At 46.8% G+C, this 17,566-nt stretch overlaps 1 protein-coding gene across 5 annotated transcripts in view; it reads left to right on the forward strand.

Annotated features, from left to right (window-relative positions):
* Zic4 (Zic family member 4) overlaps nt 1-11,155 on the forward strand; it is a 21,876-nt gene extending 10,721 nt beyond the window's left edge. For 3 of the 5 annotated variants that reach the window (XM_021207295.2, XM_029543038.1, XM_029543039.1), the window contains 3 exons: nt 723-1,340; nt 5,889-6,204; nt 8,388-11,155. In XM_021207295.2, the coding sequence (XP_021062954.1) occupies nt 723-1,340; nt 5,889-6,204; nt 8,388 (935 nt within the window). In that variant the 3' untranslated portion in view covers nt 8,389-11,155. Of the gene's footprint in view, nt 1-556; nt 1,341-5,888; nt 6,242-8,387 lie in introns of those variants that run through there. The other 2 variants (XM_021207294.1, XM_021207293.2) reach the window with 2 other exon arrangements.
* The last annotated feature ends 6,411 nt before the right edge of the window (nt 11,156-17,566 follow it).

Genomic DNA, 17,566 nt, shown 5'->3' on the forward strand with positions numbered 1-17,566 from the left:
CGGACATTAAAGACAGAGAAAACAGAAGGGGGGAGGGGGCAAACCCCAAACTTAAAAAACAAACAAACAAACAATCTCCACCACTTTGCATAAGTCTCTCTCTCTCTCTCTCTCTCTCTCTCTCTCTCTCTCCCCTCTCCCTTTTCGTCTTTATCGGTTGTCCTTTCTTTGCACTGCCACACTGCAGTAGCATTGGTGGCTGCCAGACCAAGGTGCAGCAGGCGGTCCTTTCCGGGCCCAGTGGGACACTGAAATTATTATATACACGTCTAGGACGCTTTAAAATCACTACCTCTTCCAACTTCACCACCTCCGAAATGACCCCTCCTATCATCTCCATCTTTGGCTTGGGAGCACCCCTTGGTGTTGGTGGACAAAGTAATCTGGAGATAAGGGTCTTACACCTCTGCAGCAGAGGCCGTGCCCCCGGGCACCCACAGACTCAGCCCTGCTGCCTTTCCCACCTACCCCATTATCGCTACCCCTTTCCAGCGCATGGCACGGCAGGGGATTCGGCAGAACTGCAGCCCAGCCGGACGAAGGCAGAGGCTTTTTGACTTTGCTTGGTCTGCCAGCTTCATTGCTGGCACCGACCGACTCAAGATCCCAGCACCGACTGCCAGAAACCTAGATGCGGCTGGGCAGAGTGTGTCCCCGGGGTCCGGGGAAAGTGCGAAGCCCACGCCACCGCTTCTCATGCACGTTATTTGTCTCGACAACAGGTAGCAGCTGTGGACACCATGGGCCCCAGCTCGCCGCTTCTTCGAACCCCTCGGTGTTTCCGGGCCTTCACGAGCAGCCTCCTCAGGCCTCCCACAGCCGTCCTTTGAACGGACTCCTGCGTCTGGGGATCCCTGGAGACATGTATGCAAGGTCGGAACCTTTTGCACCAGGGCCTATGGCCCGCAGCGACACTCTGGCAACAGCCACAGCCCTGCACGGTTATGGCGGCATGAACCTGACCATGAACCTCACCGCACCCCATGGCCCTGGAGCCTTTTTCCGCTATATGCGCCAGCCCATCAAACAGGAGCTCATCTGCAAGTGGCTAGGGGATGACAGCCCGATGTCCCCGCGTCCCTGCTCCAAAACTTTCAGCACCATGCACGAGCTGGTTACGCACGTCACTGTGGAGCACGTCGGTGGCCCAGAGCAGGCTAACCACATTTGCTTCTGGGAGGAGTGTCCGCGACAGGGCAAGCCCTTCAAAGCCAAATACAAACTTGTAAATCACATCCGCGTGCACACGGGCGAGAAGCCCTTCCCTTGTCCTTTCCCAGGGTGTGGGAAGGTCTTTGCTAGATCAGAAAATCTCAAAATACACAAACGAACACATACAGGTCAGTACTCAGTGCTGTCTAGTGCGCGAGCCCTGGGACACAGACCCTTGGGTTTGAATTTTCTTAAGTTCCAATTGAGGGGAGGAGGGAGGTATTTTGGAATTCTTTCCATGAGCCAGATTTATAAAACGGTAATTAACAGCTTCTGCTCCTAGACTCACCGGTTTCCGGAGGCTCTCTGGGCAGAGTGGCTCCAGAGTTCTGGGGTCCCTGTTGGTAAACTGGCGCTTCTAGCTTAGAGCTTTGATTTTATTTAGGATCTGAAGATTGAACCCTAGGCTATATCACTAGTCCCAGGAGTTTGGTTTTAAGACATATTTTAAGCAGCATGGCTTCCCCCAAAGTCTTAAGGGAAATGGGAACAATTGTCTCACACTTACAGATCACTACTGGCAACTCTTCTTCCTTTTAGCCCCACCATCACCTGGACTGAGGGATCATCTGACCCTTAATACCTTCTTTAGGATTTATGAGCCTTGGGGGCCTACTTTTGACTTGTTTTTGTATTTCTAGCTCCACAGAAGGGACTTTTTTTTTTTTTTTTTTTTTTTTGGGTAATCCTCATTCTTATTTTAGTAGAGACCCAACGGGACCCACTGCCTTAAATGTCATTTACCGAGTTGTTAAGTGAAATAGGGACATGTGTCAACCACATCTGTTAGCTCTAGTTAACAGAAAGAAAAGGAGCTTGGTGAAGGAGCCTGGGAGTTGAACTCTTCTGGCCAGAAGCATCTAATTAATACAATTGCAAGAAGAAAGTTTTCACACTTTCAGAACAGCCTGTGAAGTTACATTAATTAGTTTAGCAGCCACCGTTTGACTCTCCTTACTCTCCCCCCACCCACCCCCCCTCGCTTGCAGTTTAAGAAGTCAACGTCTTCTCCCCTCCCCCATCTTGGAGGCGGGAAAAGGGAAGAATGATGCAGAGACCAGAATTCCATCTTGGTACTCTAGTTTTGCAGGTGATATCTTCCCTTTCTACAATTCTTGTTAGAACAGCAACCCTTTTCAGAATCCAAGTCCCCGAGAGTTGCAGTACCTGGTAAGAAGCTTGCTAAATCTTGCCACAAACTGCTTTCTCCATGAGGTTTAGTGGTAGAACACTGGCATAGGCTGAGGCAAGACCAAAGTCCAGTTTGAATCTTGTTCTTTATTCCCCTAGCATGTCAGCAAACATCTTGTACGGTTTTCTAAAGCACGTTCTGAGATCTCCCCCCCCCACACACACACACACACACGCACGCACTCTCATCCATTTGCTCCCCTCTCTTTCCGAGTTGTATCCCCAGGGACAGAGGAATAAGTAAGACCGTGATTCCAGCCCTCAGACTTGTTACTCCAGAGGTTGGCTGCCAGCACCGGGAAAGTGGATGCGCAATCCGGGGCTGGAGAAAGAACTCATCTTTAATGACAGGGATTTTGAAGCAAACAAACTTATACTGCTCTTTGCCGGCCCACTGTTTGAAGTCTGTGAAGCAGAAAATGGTTAAATTCTTAGCGTAATCGACCTACATCAGAGAAGCAAAAGTGTGCCTGGCTGGCTCTCAGGTTTGCTTGGACTCAAGGCAGAATTCTGCGCGTTCTTTTCGGTCTCTGTCCTAATTCATTACAGCTTGGGTTAAAAAAAAAGAAAGAAAGAAAAAGGAAAAATGAAACGAAACCAAACCATAGAGCCTCCCCTGTTCCGGTGTCTCCCTCAAATCTCCTAAGTAATGGGAAGAAAAGGAGGAGGCAAAACAGCAACAAAATGTTTCTCAAATGGCAATAGAACTTTCTACAAATTATTCATGAAGACAGTTTTCGATTCAACAGGAAAATAATTGCCTTTTCAAATATTAATGGCGTTTCATTTCCTCGAGTCGCGGAAGCGGCGATCAGGAGCAGATTTCTTAGCTGAGATTCTCCTGAATGTGACTCCCAGGCCTGGCTCTGGAGGCAGCGGGTGAAGAAGGTTTCACTCTGTGGCTGTGACAGAGACCGGGGAACAATGGTAGGGCGGCGAGGGGAGACGGCGGCCAGAAGCGCGCGCCCGGTCAACCTCCCAAACTGGCGCGCCTCCCGGAACCCCCGGGGCCCCGGGCTCTCCCCACCTTTGCCCGCAGTCAGTCAGCCCTCGCGGGGGGCGAGGGGGGTGCAAGACCCGGCTCCCCGGTCGCTCTGGGGCGGAGTCAGGGCGAAAACAGATCCAGCCACAAGTGCCAGAAAATGGCGCTGGCCTAGACGTCCCCGCAAGCCGGCGAACTTGGCGGCCGCGCGGAGCGAGGCCTTGCTCGCTCCGGAGCGGGGGACCGAGGACCAGAGCCGGGGCCAGGACCCCAAGCCGGGTCCGGAGGCTCGCGGCCTAGGCCGCCAGCCTGACCTCCCTCGGGTCGTTCCGCGGGACCCAGGCCCGGCCCCGCGCCGCAGGGTCCACCCTCCCACCCAGGGCGTCTCTCGGGGGGGACATGGGGGAGGGGAAGGGTGAGGGGCGGCGGGGCGGCGGGGCGGCGGGGGTGGGAGGGTCGTGGAGCTCGGAGCCCAGGGCGCCTCCTGCAGCAGGGCGACGCCAGGGCCGGCCTGCACCCGGCCTCCCAGGGACCTGCTCACTCCCCGGTACTGAAGCGTCTAAGCTCCGTACCTGCTCTTTTCTCGTCTGGAGCGAAATACGTGTCTAGTTTACGCGACGTGACATTGGCATGGGATGTGTGGCAACAGAATCCCTCCCCCCTCCAACCCCGTGAGGGAATTCTATCTTCAAATTCTAACCTCAAACTCTATCCCTCAACCCACAAAAACTTTCATTTGTAGGTTGCAACTGATTTTTATTTTTACAAGGTATTTTATGAAGAGAGAAAAAAAAAAAGAGGGAAGAGAGAGAAAAGTTTGGGGTTTCCAAACGCTGGTGGAACCAAAGGAGAGAGATCTGGGGACAAATAGGGACACTGATTTGTTCATTATACATCTCCAATGTTTCCGTAAGACTGTGCCTTGTCCTGTGAAAATGGCAGCGGGCAACGTCTTCCAGAGGACCCTAGTGTACCAGCTCTTCTACAGCAAGGGTGAGCACTATCAGTGGGCAGTGTGGGGGAGACGGGTTCGCCTGATTTGTTTGCCCAAGCCAAAGGCAGGTTACGTGCAAACCTCTATTTAAACCTGAGAGCCAGTGCGGCGGCGGAATGGAGACTGTATGATTTTATCAGGGAGCCTTCCCTGTTAACCGCGGAAGAAGCGATCACAAAGTCAACAGAGGAGCATCTTGCTGTTGAGTCTTATGCTAGAGAAGTTTTAGCACCCCTGATCACCCTCAGGACCTTCAGTTGCTAAGATCACACACACCTCTCCCTTTCCATTTCGAAACAACCTCAGCTGAGCCAGAGATTTGGACTTCTGACTTCTGGGAGGGTCTGTGGCGGGGGTGGGGGTGGGGGTCCTTTTCTCTTCCATACAGCAGCAAATTCAGGCAGCAAGAAACTCCTGGAAGGAGCCTTCGATCAACCAATATTCCCAGCTTTGTCTGCTTTCTGGCCTTCCTGAATTCTGCCTAGACCTGCGGTATACCCGGTGGACCTGGCCTGCCCGTAGCAGCCACTCACCCGAAGCTTACCACAGTCAGGGCCGTGATTTCAACAGACTTAAGATCCCTCCTGGCCTGAACCGATTTTCATCTATCAGCCTCTGGGCTCCTCTGGCCTGCCAGGTGGAACAGGCGGGGCGGGAAATTGTCTGGGGAGGATCACAGACCTGGAATTGTCAGTCCGGACTGAGAGGGGTTCCCTCTACACTCGATAAGGTCTCCGCGACACTGCTGGATCCGTATAATAAAATATTAAGATCGGCGAACACTATCTCGAGGAATTTCGGATAGACTAGGCAAGATTTGGAGAATGTTGGAGTATATTTGCCTTCAGTGGGTGAAGTGGAAAGGAGAGGGGACTCTATTTTTCTGGAAAATAGCCTTTGGGGTCAATCGTTGCTCAGAACGTTTCTCACACTGCGCACACGCATGTGCATCCGCTGTTCATCCTTTTAAATCCTTCCGTTGTTTGTCACTTGAACAAAACCTACTTTAGAAAACACTTTGGACCAGGCTGGAGTATGTGTCCAGCGGATTGCCGGGCATGGCTCACTAGGGCAGAGACAGATGGCTTGGGCAGTAACTTCGAATCCAGCAAATGTGAGCTTCTCAGTCGCCTCGATTCCGTGGGTAAAGGTGGTTCTGTCTCCACATAGATAAAAGTTGGAGGAAAACAACGTGCCTGGATAAGGATTCTCAAGAATGGAAATGACTATGATGGAGTCATTGTCGCTCCTCCTCCGCCGCCCCCACCCCCATCCCTAGGCCCAGGACGGGGAGGAGGAGGGGTGGCACTCTGTAGGACTGGGCTTCATTTCCTCACGGGGTGGGGGAAGGGTGTCAGACCTAATGCACAGGGGAAAGTAATTTCTGAAAATCTTTTGTGGGTCTTTTGCTGAAAACAAAAGAGCAATGGGGGTGGGGGGGCGGTTTACAATCCTGTGACTGGGACACAGCCCACATCCTACTAACGTCTCTGCGTTACCTTCCCCCAGGCGAGAAACCTTTCAGATGTGAGTTCGAGGGCTGTGAGCGGCGTTTCGCCAACAGCAGCGACCGCAAGAAGCATTCGCACGTGCACACGAGCGACAAGCCTTACATGTGCAAGGTGCGCGGGTGTGACAAGTGTTACACGCACCCCAGCTCTCTGCGAAAGCACATGAAAGTTCATGGTCGCTCGCCGCCACCCAGCTCTGGCTACGACTCCGCTATAACGTCTACTCTCGCGTCGCCCTCGTTAGAAAGCGGCCATGAGCCCTCAGTGGCTTGCACTGCGGCGGTGGTTATGCGTGGCACAGACGTGAGCGAATGGTACGTGTGTTCGGGCGCCTGGACCAGTGGTGGCTGACTCTGCAGCGCCCCCACCCCAGCCTATCGCCGCCACCTCTGGGCCCAGCTGCAGCCACCGCCGCCTCCAGTATCAGGGCTTCTGCTTTCCAGAGAGCTGCTCTGGTTTACGCCGGTCTAGGCCCGGTCACTGAGGCTTCAAGAAGTAGACAAGAAACGAAAGAAGGGAGAGTAGAAGGGCAGACAAGCAGATAGACCACCATTAAAAGTTATTGACTATGCTGATACTAGATCATTATATGAAAACATAAATGCGGTCATTCTATAGCCACATCCTGTATGCACTTTGCTCATGAAACCAATGTCCAAGATAAATAGATAAAACAACAACAACAACAACAGCAACAAAACTTATTAGAATTTATTCACAATTTTGGCAACTGCAGGTGGCAAAAGTAAAGCTGTACATTTTCCCAGTGGGTGTGGAAGGGTGGGAAAGATTTTCCTTGAGACCTGGGCCAGGGCCTTCTCAGACCCCAGTCACAGAATCCTTTGCCTTTCCTCCCCCTCACCATCAATCCTGACCAAGGAGTTCAGAGCCCAGGAGGTGGCAGACAGAATTCCACAGTCATTCTCTTGCAGCCCATTCATCTTTTCTTTACCCTTCACACACTTCTCCAGCTCCTTAGCTGATCTTGAACAACACTAACAACAACAACAACAACAACAACAACAAGACAACAGCAAAGCAGGCACATAACAACAACAAAGAAACACAGAAGTCCTGCATGCTCCAACCACCTCTGTAAGGGAGAGAAGCGAAGTTGTGCTCTTCTTCCCTTCTCTTGGGACATGACATACCTCCAACCCTAAGGCCTGTCAGACCTCAAACTCAATTGACATTTTATACTTGCAGTGGGGAGTGAGTGCGAAACAATAGGAAACACAGACAAAGGGAGGCTAGAGGGCTTTCAAGAATTCTGAGTTGTGAAGCTTCCAGGATTCCTTTTCCCACCCCTCATCTGTTTGGGCACTGCTTGCTATGGAACCTCATAGGTGCTTGAGCAGGGAACACAGAGCTGGCTGATGTCATCACTGGATCAAGCTCTCCACAGTCCAGGATGTGACTTAGAGAACAGCATCTGTGCTCTAATGGCACATCAGACACAATGGTAGTCGTATTTAAAAAGTTTATGGACACAGGATAGATAAAGTACAAGAACAAGTATTATACAGGCAAACACCCAGTGGGTCTGAAGAGTTGAAGGTATTTGATATGCTGGTTATGAAGTCCTGGGTGTGTGGGTGTGCAGATATTAGTAGGGATGAAGAGCAAAGCCTCTGTAGTTGATGTGAAGGGAGAAAAGAAGTGTTGGGCCTTGCTCCTAGTCTGCCACCCTCTGTAGGGAAGGAGGAGCTGCTTCCCAATCTTAGCTGCGATTTAAAGAAACAAAAGCACCGATAGAAAGAGAATGGTAGCAAAAGAAAGGAGAAAAGAGTATTGTCAGACTTGTCCAGTTCTCAAAAAAAAAAAAAAAATCTGAAATACGTATGGGGGGAGGGAAATGTTTTTGACCAAAAGAAAGTCCCTAGGAACTCAGTTTTACAACCTGAGCCCGAGGCTGGGGGAGTGTAACTCTGTGGTAGAGTCTTGCCTACTTCCCATGAAGCTTTCTGATTATCCCCAGTGCCACTGAAAATAGACACATTGGATAGACTAAAAGATGGACCAACAACTCTTAGTATGAGAAACCCCCACCCTTCCCAGAATCTAGTGGAAAAGTCTCACTCCTGTCCCACAGACTCCAAAACTTCTATCCAATAAAGTAACCAACCATCTTGACCAGAATGGGGTTGTTCTTCTTACTACTAATAAAACCCATTATCTTTCAAATGCATCTCCGGATGAGGTGAACGTGTTGAGTTACAACCTGGCCCAGAGTCAGCCTAGTTTACATGGACAGTTGGGAAGCAAAGAACTTGTTCTCATGGCCAAGCACTAACCTTGCTGTCATGGCACGTAGGATCTTTGAGGGACTTGATCCCTCTGCTGATATTTTAGAACTGGCCCTCCTCATCCAAGACTCCTTTCTCTTCTTTTTCAAAATAGCTAGTTTTGCCTTCCACCCCAGTCCCACAAAACGAAATGAAATAAAAATGTTTGGCCGGTCACTAATCGCCTTTAATTTTTCATTTGCTTGTTACAGATGTTGCTTGCAAGGTAATCTTGCCCTGCGCAGCTGAGCGCCCGCATCTTGCGCCTGCGACATCAAAGGGCTCTCTCACAAAGCAGTGTTTCTTCGCCACGGTGCATCTTCATGGTAAGTTAGGATTTCTATGGCAATGGGCAAGTCTCACTGAAATCCTGAAAGGCCGATCCTGGAGCCCGTCCAGGCTTTTCATTAAGGACATAATATTTACGTCTAACAGGCCTTTTTTCTTGTGTATACAAGTATATATTTTTGTTTGACGCGGACTAAATCATTTTCATTTAATTTCCGGTAAACAAAACCCACGCGAATGGGCACTTGTTCCCGATCATAATAAAAATGGATAATAATGCGAGGGAAGAAAAGGGCCGCTTGAATCGCCGCTCAGCTCTCTTTGTTTCTGCTTTCTGCGGTGATCAGAGGGCGTATTTGGGTTTGATGGCGAGTTTCTAAAGGCGAGGAAATGGTTTGTAAGAGGGAAAAGAAAAGGAGAAAGGTCCAATCAAGCTCGGGTTGTTCAAAGAGTCGCGTTTTGGGGTTGAAAGTGTGAGTTTGACGGTGCATCAGCATGCCGCGTTAGGCTCGCCATGGAAATGCGCGCGGGGAGCGGCCGCTTCAAAGGCGGCACACTTCACTGCGGACACTCTATTAAGATACATTTGCGCTGACCTTTGCTTTCACGCCATTTAATACTGTCACTGTGCTCTCCAGTATATACTTCCTCCCAGGACCCTGTCTTGCCAGTGTTTAGGGGTTCACTATACATCCTGATGTAGCGGGTTTTGGCACCCGGAATTCTTTCAAGAAAGGGAGGAGGAGCCGGACCCCGAACATCTTGACAGCGCCCATAGGCTCCAGAGTCAGAGTAAATGACTAGGGCATCCCGGGAAGCTTACCAAAGGAGTATCCCCAGTTCAGTTGTGTGCAACAGTGTCGAAATGGGATTTAAGAGGAAGGTGACCGACTTGGGGGAAGTATGGGAACTGTTAACTATGCCTCGGGGACAGTTAGTTTCCCCGTGTTCCCCAGAGGTGCCATACTGCTTCCTAACCCTAGAAGTCTCTCAGCCCCTTAAGCTTTTCCTCTGATGGTATCCTTAGGTCTGGGCTGGCTTTGGGTACAAACTGAAAAGCCCAAGGCCAAGGGGATGGGGAAGATGGCAGCAAAGTTAGAAGTCCATGTTCCCTTAATTGTCTTGTTGTTTATTTTATCCAAGTACCCTAGTGAATAGGGGAAAAATAAACACGGTGGAAAAAAAATCAAACAGTAGAGTCTTCTTTAGTGCCCGTCCTTGTGGTTGAATAAAAAGGATGGTCTGCCTTCTATTGAGCTGAGAAATCTTTGAAGTGGGAGTTATTATCTGAGACATTCCTGCTTGTCGTCCTAACAACGCTGGTGAAATGTAAAAGGTTCTTTGTCAGCGATTTGTTCTCCTCTCTGTCAAACTCACTTTGCCCCATTGGTTCCAAACCATTGCTAAAGAGATAAAATCAAATTTCTTTAAAAAGAAAAAGAAAAAGAAGAGAAGAAAAGAAAAGAAAGACCCCTACACTCCACCAGTAGATAACTTTAGGAATAAGTTTTGCTATGGGGGACTCTCCCTCCCCCAAAACAACAAAAACAAAACAAAACAAAACCATTGCTTAGTTTCAGTCCTGGTGATTTGTGTAGACCCTTTGGAAGGCCCTTTGCACGAAAACTGGTACTTTAGGTAATGCAAGAAGGAAAGAGGTAGAGGGTGAGTGTCCCAAGTCCATGCTCTGGATGGTCCTGTGACAGTGCTTTCTGTCCTGGCCTGCATTCCATCCACCCAGATTTACTAACTGGATGAATTTTGCTGGAGATCATTCCAGCTCCAAATATTCCTGCTTGGGATACTTGGAACTTAAGCCTGAATACAGGTAATGCTAAAGCTTTCCCCCTTTCCAAGAAACTTCTGGTATAAATAGATCCAGCCCACTAGCAGCAATCAGCACACTGTTTCTGTCATTTAATCTAAAAGATGGTAGCATAAGGGAGAGAAACATTCTAATATCCCCCCTCTTTTCCCTAATCATCTTGGAGTTCAGAAGGTTTGGTTTACAAGATAGTGAAAAAATGCATGCACATGCCTCCTCCCTCTCTATGTGCACTTCTTCATTTTATAGTGAGCCTAGAATGGAAACTTTGCCCCTGGTCAGGTTTTCTAGACCTCCTATTGTAGTTTTAAAGGTGATTAAAATAGATAAGGATGTGCCCATCACTGTACTCCCTGTGCTTACTAAATGATTTGTGAAGAACTGTCCCTAAGTTGTAACGTATGTACTCGGTTAGAGTTACTGCAAAATGTCTCTTATATTGATGTTGTTTGTTTACCTGACTCTCCATAATGTCTGTTTGTATTGCCAATTTATGGGGGAAATGTAATGATTTCAATGAAAGTGAATTATACATTCAGGCAAATCTCTTATAGTCATAATTGACATAAACACAAGTCTGAGTCAACCGTTAGATTATTGGTACCTTGTCTAGCTACACTGTGATTTAAAAATCTTTCCCCTTAACAGCAGTTAAGTTATGAACTAATTTGAAGGGGAAAAAGTTGTTGTGTATATTTGTCAGTGGTTGTTAAATGAAGTTCAAAGCTGAGGTATAATCTCCTTGAAAACATGTACCTGTAAGTTAAATAAAATAATTTTTCTCCCTCCAAAAGACTTTGTGGATGTGTAGCTTCTTTTTGCTGTGTTATTTGGAAATAAAGGATTTGATGTTTTCTTTTCTCCTTGGAATCTCAGTGTCCATTTATTACTTCATAACCTTAGAAATGATTTGGGGCTCTCGTACAGCCTGTAGCTCTTCCTCTTCTTTATCATTCCTCACAGTTTGGCAGAATTATCTTTGGGGCCTAGTCACTTGAGATAGCAAAATAAGGGACCTGACAAAACAATGATCAGAGCAGAGATCTCTCTGGCCACAATCTAACCTCAATGACATCAATGGCAGCAACTGATTTACATTTCAGAAGAGAAAAGATAAATGGATGCTCTGTGGCCTGTGTGGTAAGCAGGTCTTCCAGCAGCTCTTAGTATTCTCGTGGAACATCTCTGATTTCTAGCAAAAGACTTGGGAACTGGTAAGAACTGCACAAACTCAGAAAAAGAGAGAGGATTGGTTCCAAATCCTGCCCAAACTGATGGAATGCCTTAGGCAGAGCAGCCTGCAGGGGTCTTGCTAAAAACTCTAGCAAGATTGGCAGAGATCCCCTCAGGGGTCTGTGAAAGTTCCCAACATTAAGACTGAAAAGATACAATCCAATGACTCGCTGTTCCTTCAACTGTTTTTGGGATCTTTGGTGAGTTTTTAGCATGATCCCTGTGTCTGTATCTGGCTTGCCACTTTCCCCAAATGTATCAGATTAATTTTAATCACCAGAACATCCACTGTGGTCTCTGCTTATAGAAGCCAGTTCTGTTTCATGATTCCTTCACAGAAGTCACAATATGTCTAGCTCCTTTCTCATGGCTGAGAAGCTGGGTCTGACGATTCTCCTGACTGCAGTGAAGAATTGGTGTAGTGGGAGACAGATAGATACTATCACGAGAATGGTAGGTCTCCTTCAATACTATCTAAGCTTACATCTAAAGGACTGTATTCCAAGAGGGAGAGGATGGTGAACTAAAAGGGGAGAAGACAGGCACTTGTTAAGAGGAGAAAGGGCAGCCCTGAAGAGAAAAAAGACTTGATACAATTGCGTGACACTGGAAAGGAGGAGGTGCTTGGGCATCTACTCCTCTGGTTTCTGTCCAGAAAACTCTCAGCCCATTGGTTGAGGGACAGGGATATCTCCTGTTACTTTGACTCTGTAGCCTCAAGGAAATAGCACTTTCAGCAGCATGATCAGTGTGGTGCAGAAATGGTTAGGGATGAGACCATATTCCTATCTAAGGCTCTCCCAGGTCCTGATTCTATTGTGTCTTGGTAGCCTGGAGTTTTCCCAGACTCTACGATTGCCCATTTGCCCATCGAGGACTAGAGAGGAGATTCTTAGCCATCCATCCTACATCTCCATATTCCACCCAGGCTAGTGCTGGCAAAGCAGCACTTCATAGAAAGGAAATGAAGGAAGGGTATTTGGAAGGTGGCTGCCTTTGCATCCAGTAGGTTTTTGGAAAAGATCTGCCTTTGAAACTTCCTGGTCACAGCAAAAGAACTGAGGGTAGGATCAGAGAAAAGAGGAACTCACCTCAAGGGAATTACCACTTTCTTTTAGATCTGTTAAAGTCCGTCCATCTGTACATCCATCCATCCATCCATCCTTCCATCCATCCTTCCATCCATCCATCCTTCCATCCATCCATCTGAGTGGAAGGGTGCAACCTCTGTCTGTGGATTGAACTCTCTGGTCTCCAAGTGACCATGACAAACCTCACCCTAGAATTACTTCATAAATTTTTTAGGGCAGTTACCCACTCAGAAGTGACAAATGGCTAAGGTGGCTTAGGAACACATTCTGCTTATGATACCTCTCTCTGAGCAATTCAGCCTTGTTATTCCAATCTTTGTTATGCCATGGGAGAATGCCAGGTCCAAATTCTTCTGGAAGCATAGTAGCATTAGAAGGGAAGAGGCAGTCTGTTTGTTGATTACTAGCCCCAGGTCCTTACAAATGACAGAGATTCATTCTCATTCAATTCCTGTATCTTTAAAATAAAATATTATGTCATCTTTAGTAAACTGGAGTGCTAAATATGGTGATCCTTGAAAGGTTTGGAGATAAATGCTAGTCATAGCTGTTGCTCTTTTACTCCATTTTTCTCAGAAGTGTTCCAAGTTCCTCATGGAATTATATGGCTGCTTGAGGACTTTTCTACACAATGTGGAAACCTTAGAGATCCTAAGCCTTATGGCACCTTGTGCCATTCTTAGACATCTCTGAGAACTGGCTAGAATTCTGAGGCTAGTATAATTTTACTTTTCTGAGATTTTTCAGATCTTGGTATATGCCAACACTGATGTAGATACATAATCTTTTTAAAGACCAAGAAAAATTAGTGAGGATAGCCTTTTCTTTCAGTATAGAATAACTCTGATGAATCGATAGCTTTACGATCACTCTTATGACTTATTAAGAATTGATATTGTACTGAACTCCACAGCCCCATGAGCCCTGGTGTTGATTTTTTAAATTGTTAAGTCTCTGTAGGTTATTGTGCATCCCATGTGGGCTCCTCAAGATTTCGTGAAGGTCAGAGAAAATGCAAGGAGGAAGTGAGAGCCAGCTAAGGATAGGTCAATTGGAGACAAAAGTCAGACACACATATATTCTTTCTAGCAAGGCATGAGCACATGCTTATCAATCAGGGCTTATTTTATTAAATCTTCATTGCAGGAAAAGTGATATGTTAGTCATCCAGTAGCCAGTTGTTCTAAACTATTATTTTCTGCTTGTCATTGGCTTCTTATCTGGTTGTCCAGCTAGTCTGATCTTCTCACCAAATACCACCAGTGAAGGGAATAAAGAACTTTCCCCCAAAGTTACTGAGGTCAGGTTCCAAAATCACCCAAGAAAGAAGTTCACTAGATAACTGGAGGAAGGTGCACTCAAGGCTTTGCCCCTCTGAACAGTTCAATGGTTTCCCAAATAGTCAAAGCAGCTTTTTTGAAAATGAAGAGAAATTAGAATGAAAAATGCCTCAGGGTGAAAGTTAATTTAATGTCACTATGTTTAGTAAAATAGATTTTGAAGCTGCATCACTTTTTTTTTTTTTTTTTTGTCATTTACAAGGACCAAAATGCCAAGTGACAAGATAGGTCGATTCAAAATAAAGGGGTCGGGAGATACACAGCTCTGATCTGATAATGGAGAGACAGCCCTGGGAAATGCTTGTGGAAGGAAAGTAAAAGAATTTGCTAACTACATAGCTTTGCTCTACTGCTGCAGAGTAAAGGCCGAGCAGGTAGACTAGCTAACCCCACACAACATCACCAGATAAAGTCTGTACATAGCAGAAGGATAGGTTGTTTTTCCACTGTTTTGTTTTGTTTTGGTTTTGTTTTGTTTTTGTTTTTAACTAACTAACTAATTAACTGTCTGGCCTATGGATCCTCAAGTTAGTCAGATGGGGCAGCAGGCTTTCCTAAAACCATTAAGAAACTACAGACAATACAAGGTCCCTTGTTTGTCCTTTCCGAGTTTTCAGAGGGTTTAATATCCCTCCAGCTCTTGTAGTCATCCATGTATCAATGCAAGTTAAAACAAAACAAAATATAAAAGAGTATCAGAACTTTGGAAAAGATGTTTTGCCTGGAAAATATGTATACATGTCTCTTTGTAAATCATATAAAGTACATCTGCCTCTTTTATTTAATTCCTCTAAGGAGAGAGAGAGAGAGAGAGAGAGAGAGAGAGAGAGAGAGAGAGATTTCTGATCATCTAAGTAATTGCTATTTGCAATATGGACACTTTGACCTGGCAAGCATGTTTCAAATATATTATATTGTAAGAACTCTCCTAAATTTTCTGCTGCTCTATCTATTGAGTAAGAATCCAGTAGTGAAATGTTTCCTAGTGCCCCCAAATCCTGCCAACTCTCTTTCAACTAAAATACTGTTGTGGAAAATCAGCCTCCTTTTAAGTGTGAAATATCATTTCATTGTAAAAAGTTTTTTGTTTTTTGTTTAAAAGGAGTGGTAATCCAACTTCCGGAAAGCGTTCTGAATTATTTCACCAGACCCTTTTAAAAGGGGATTAGCGGGGCTTTGGGAGCAAAACCCTTCTGTTTTATTCAACCTCTGATTTTATGTTATAATTACTGCTTGTAAAGGCTCCAGGATTAGTATGCAGCCACTGTCAGCACATGATGCAGGTGCTGTTCTAATGGTTCAGCTTTTTAATTAAGAAAAGAGGTAAGAAAAATCGAATCATAAAAAACACTTTTGTGGGAGCTGAGAGCCTTGCCACTACGGCATGAATAAAGCCTTTATACCTTCCACTGACAGGTCAGCCACTGAGGCCCTGACTTACGACCTTTTCAGGGCCAGACAATGGTTAACTGCTTTCTCACCTTGTCCACACAGACAGATCTTATGGAAATTGCCTTAAGTAGCTTGACTTCCACAAAAGATAGGCAGTTAGAATGAATATATGTCTAGATTGAAATGCTCGCTCTTGGGTCCTTACTACAGGTCTCTTGTTCTCCGGGATCCCTTCTCATGGGTGGGGGAGGAGTGTACGTGGGAGGCACGGAAAACAGGTGGGGTAATGGGATCTGCGCTGAAATAACTAACGGTGCAGGGCACCAGTGCCATGGCCAAGGTAGACACCTCCTCCATCCTGAGGGGAACAAATCAAAGAAAGGTTATAGAAACCCAGGCTGCAGCTGCAGGGTTTTCTGTCTTAGGTTTTTCTTGTAGAAAGACAAGTCGGCAGGAACATTTCATAACCTTCCTGGGGCAGTTCCACTCACTCAGTAGGTGTGCCCGGGTCCTTCTGATCCAGCTATCACAAAGTGAACTTCACCTGTGAATAAAAATCTTCTTGCTATATCCTAAGTTCTACAGGCCTCTCCTGATACTGAATCTGGAGCCTTCACAGCATTTTAGGTCTCTAGACTCTTTAAGGTCCTACTTTGCGTCCAACTCAGCTTACTGGAAGTCCAGAGACCACAGGTGGACTCTCTCTCCCTTCCTCTGGCTTAGGTGAAACTCCATGCAGCCCTTTTCTCCCTGCCTGCTCAGGCAGGAGCTTTGACTGGTGACCTGGTCCTGGGCCAGCAACTCAGGCCTTGGTCTTCCGAAGGAGGCCAGGACGGTCCTGGGCCCTACCGGAGAACAATGCAAGTATTAGGATATCAGCTGCCCTCGCAATGATCACGCGTTCAACGATTTTGTTTTCACGGCTGAAGGGGCTTTTTTCCAATGTAAATCAAGCGCTTTAGTTATTAAGGCTGAACACTAATCTCCAACAACCTTGACATAATGTGGCCGGACGCGCTGGCCCACTTCGCACCTGCAGTCTGAATAGGGCTCCTTGTCAATGGGGGACACGCTTGTTGCCCCTGCTTGCAAAAGAGGGGAGTGAATAAGTCAAGCTTTGTGAATGCCCATGCGCGCTCTCCCTCTTGCCTTTGATCACGGAAAATGTCTTCTAATTTGTCCCTTTTTCATTGTAACAACGTTTTCAAGGCCCTTTCTAGTTTTCCAAACCCCATCTTTATAAAGAACATAAATCGCGCCCCGAAAACAAAAGGGGAGCGCCCAGTCTAACTGTCGTTGTCTCTCTTCAGTGCTTCCTGCAGGTTCTTGCAACTGCTGGAAGGCTCCAGTGATCCACAGCTCCAGATCTGGGCTTTGGGCTTTTTGGAAGGGAGAGGGAAGACAGGGAGGAGGAGGAGGGAAGAGGAGGAGGAGGAGGAGAAGGAGGAGGAGGAGAACGAGGAGGGAGAGGAGGACCCAGAGTGGACAGGCAGGAGTGAGAGCGATTCTCCCAAAGCCCCTTTACTAAGTCCGGGGACTGACTTTCCTCCCCAGGTAATCTTGGTCTCTCCTAACTCAGCAGGGTTCCTAGACCATGTAGAAATGGAAAGGAGCAATTCGTTTTTCTCACTTAAAGCAGACGTGGGACTCCACTCTGACCACTAGTTTCATAATCCTTTCTGCCCTTCTAGCCCTTTCCTTCAATCAGCTGCTATTCTGCATCCTCCAAAGAGCCCAGGGACTTTGCAAACATTCCAAAAAGGCTTCCTGTCCCCTACCGGCAGACAAATCCCAAATATTTTGGGGGAAATTCAGAAAGCAGTCTAGGAAGAATGCCCAGAAAATTCTTAACAGGAAAAACAGATTACTATTTTTATTCTGCCGTCACAAAGTAATCTCCTTGTGAGATGCTGCTTGTCTTCGGGATTAGAATTCATTCACCATCTACACGGGAGCACTTAGGCATGAATGACGTCGACGTCTCATTTGGTGGCATATTAATTGTTAGGCTGCAAATCAGTGGGCAATCCCTTTGCTCCTCCCTCTCCAGCCTCACTCCTAACACCTGTCCAGCCTAGGTTTCCAAGATCCAGGAAAAACCTCTTATTAGAATATGTTTTCTATTAGGAGTTTTCCTTACTCCTCTTACATAGATCAAATACAGTGTGTGTGTGTGTGTGTGTGTGTGTGTGTGTGTAGAATTTGGGCTTATTTTCTTTCCT

Source organism: Mus pahari, chromosome 10, assembly GCF_900095145.1.
Source record: "Mus pahari chromosome 10, PAHARI_EIJ_v1.1, whole genome shotgun sequence".
NCBI classification, from domain to species: domain Eukaryota; kingdom Metazoa; phylum Chordata; class Mammalia; order Rodentia; family Muridae; genus Mus; species Mus pahari.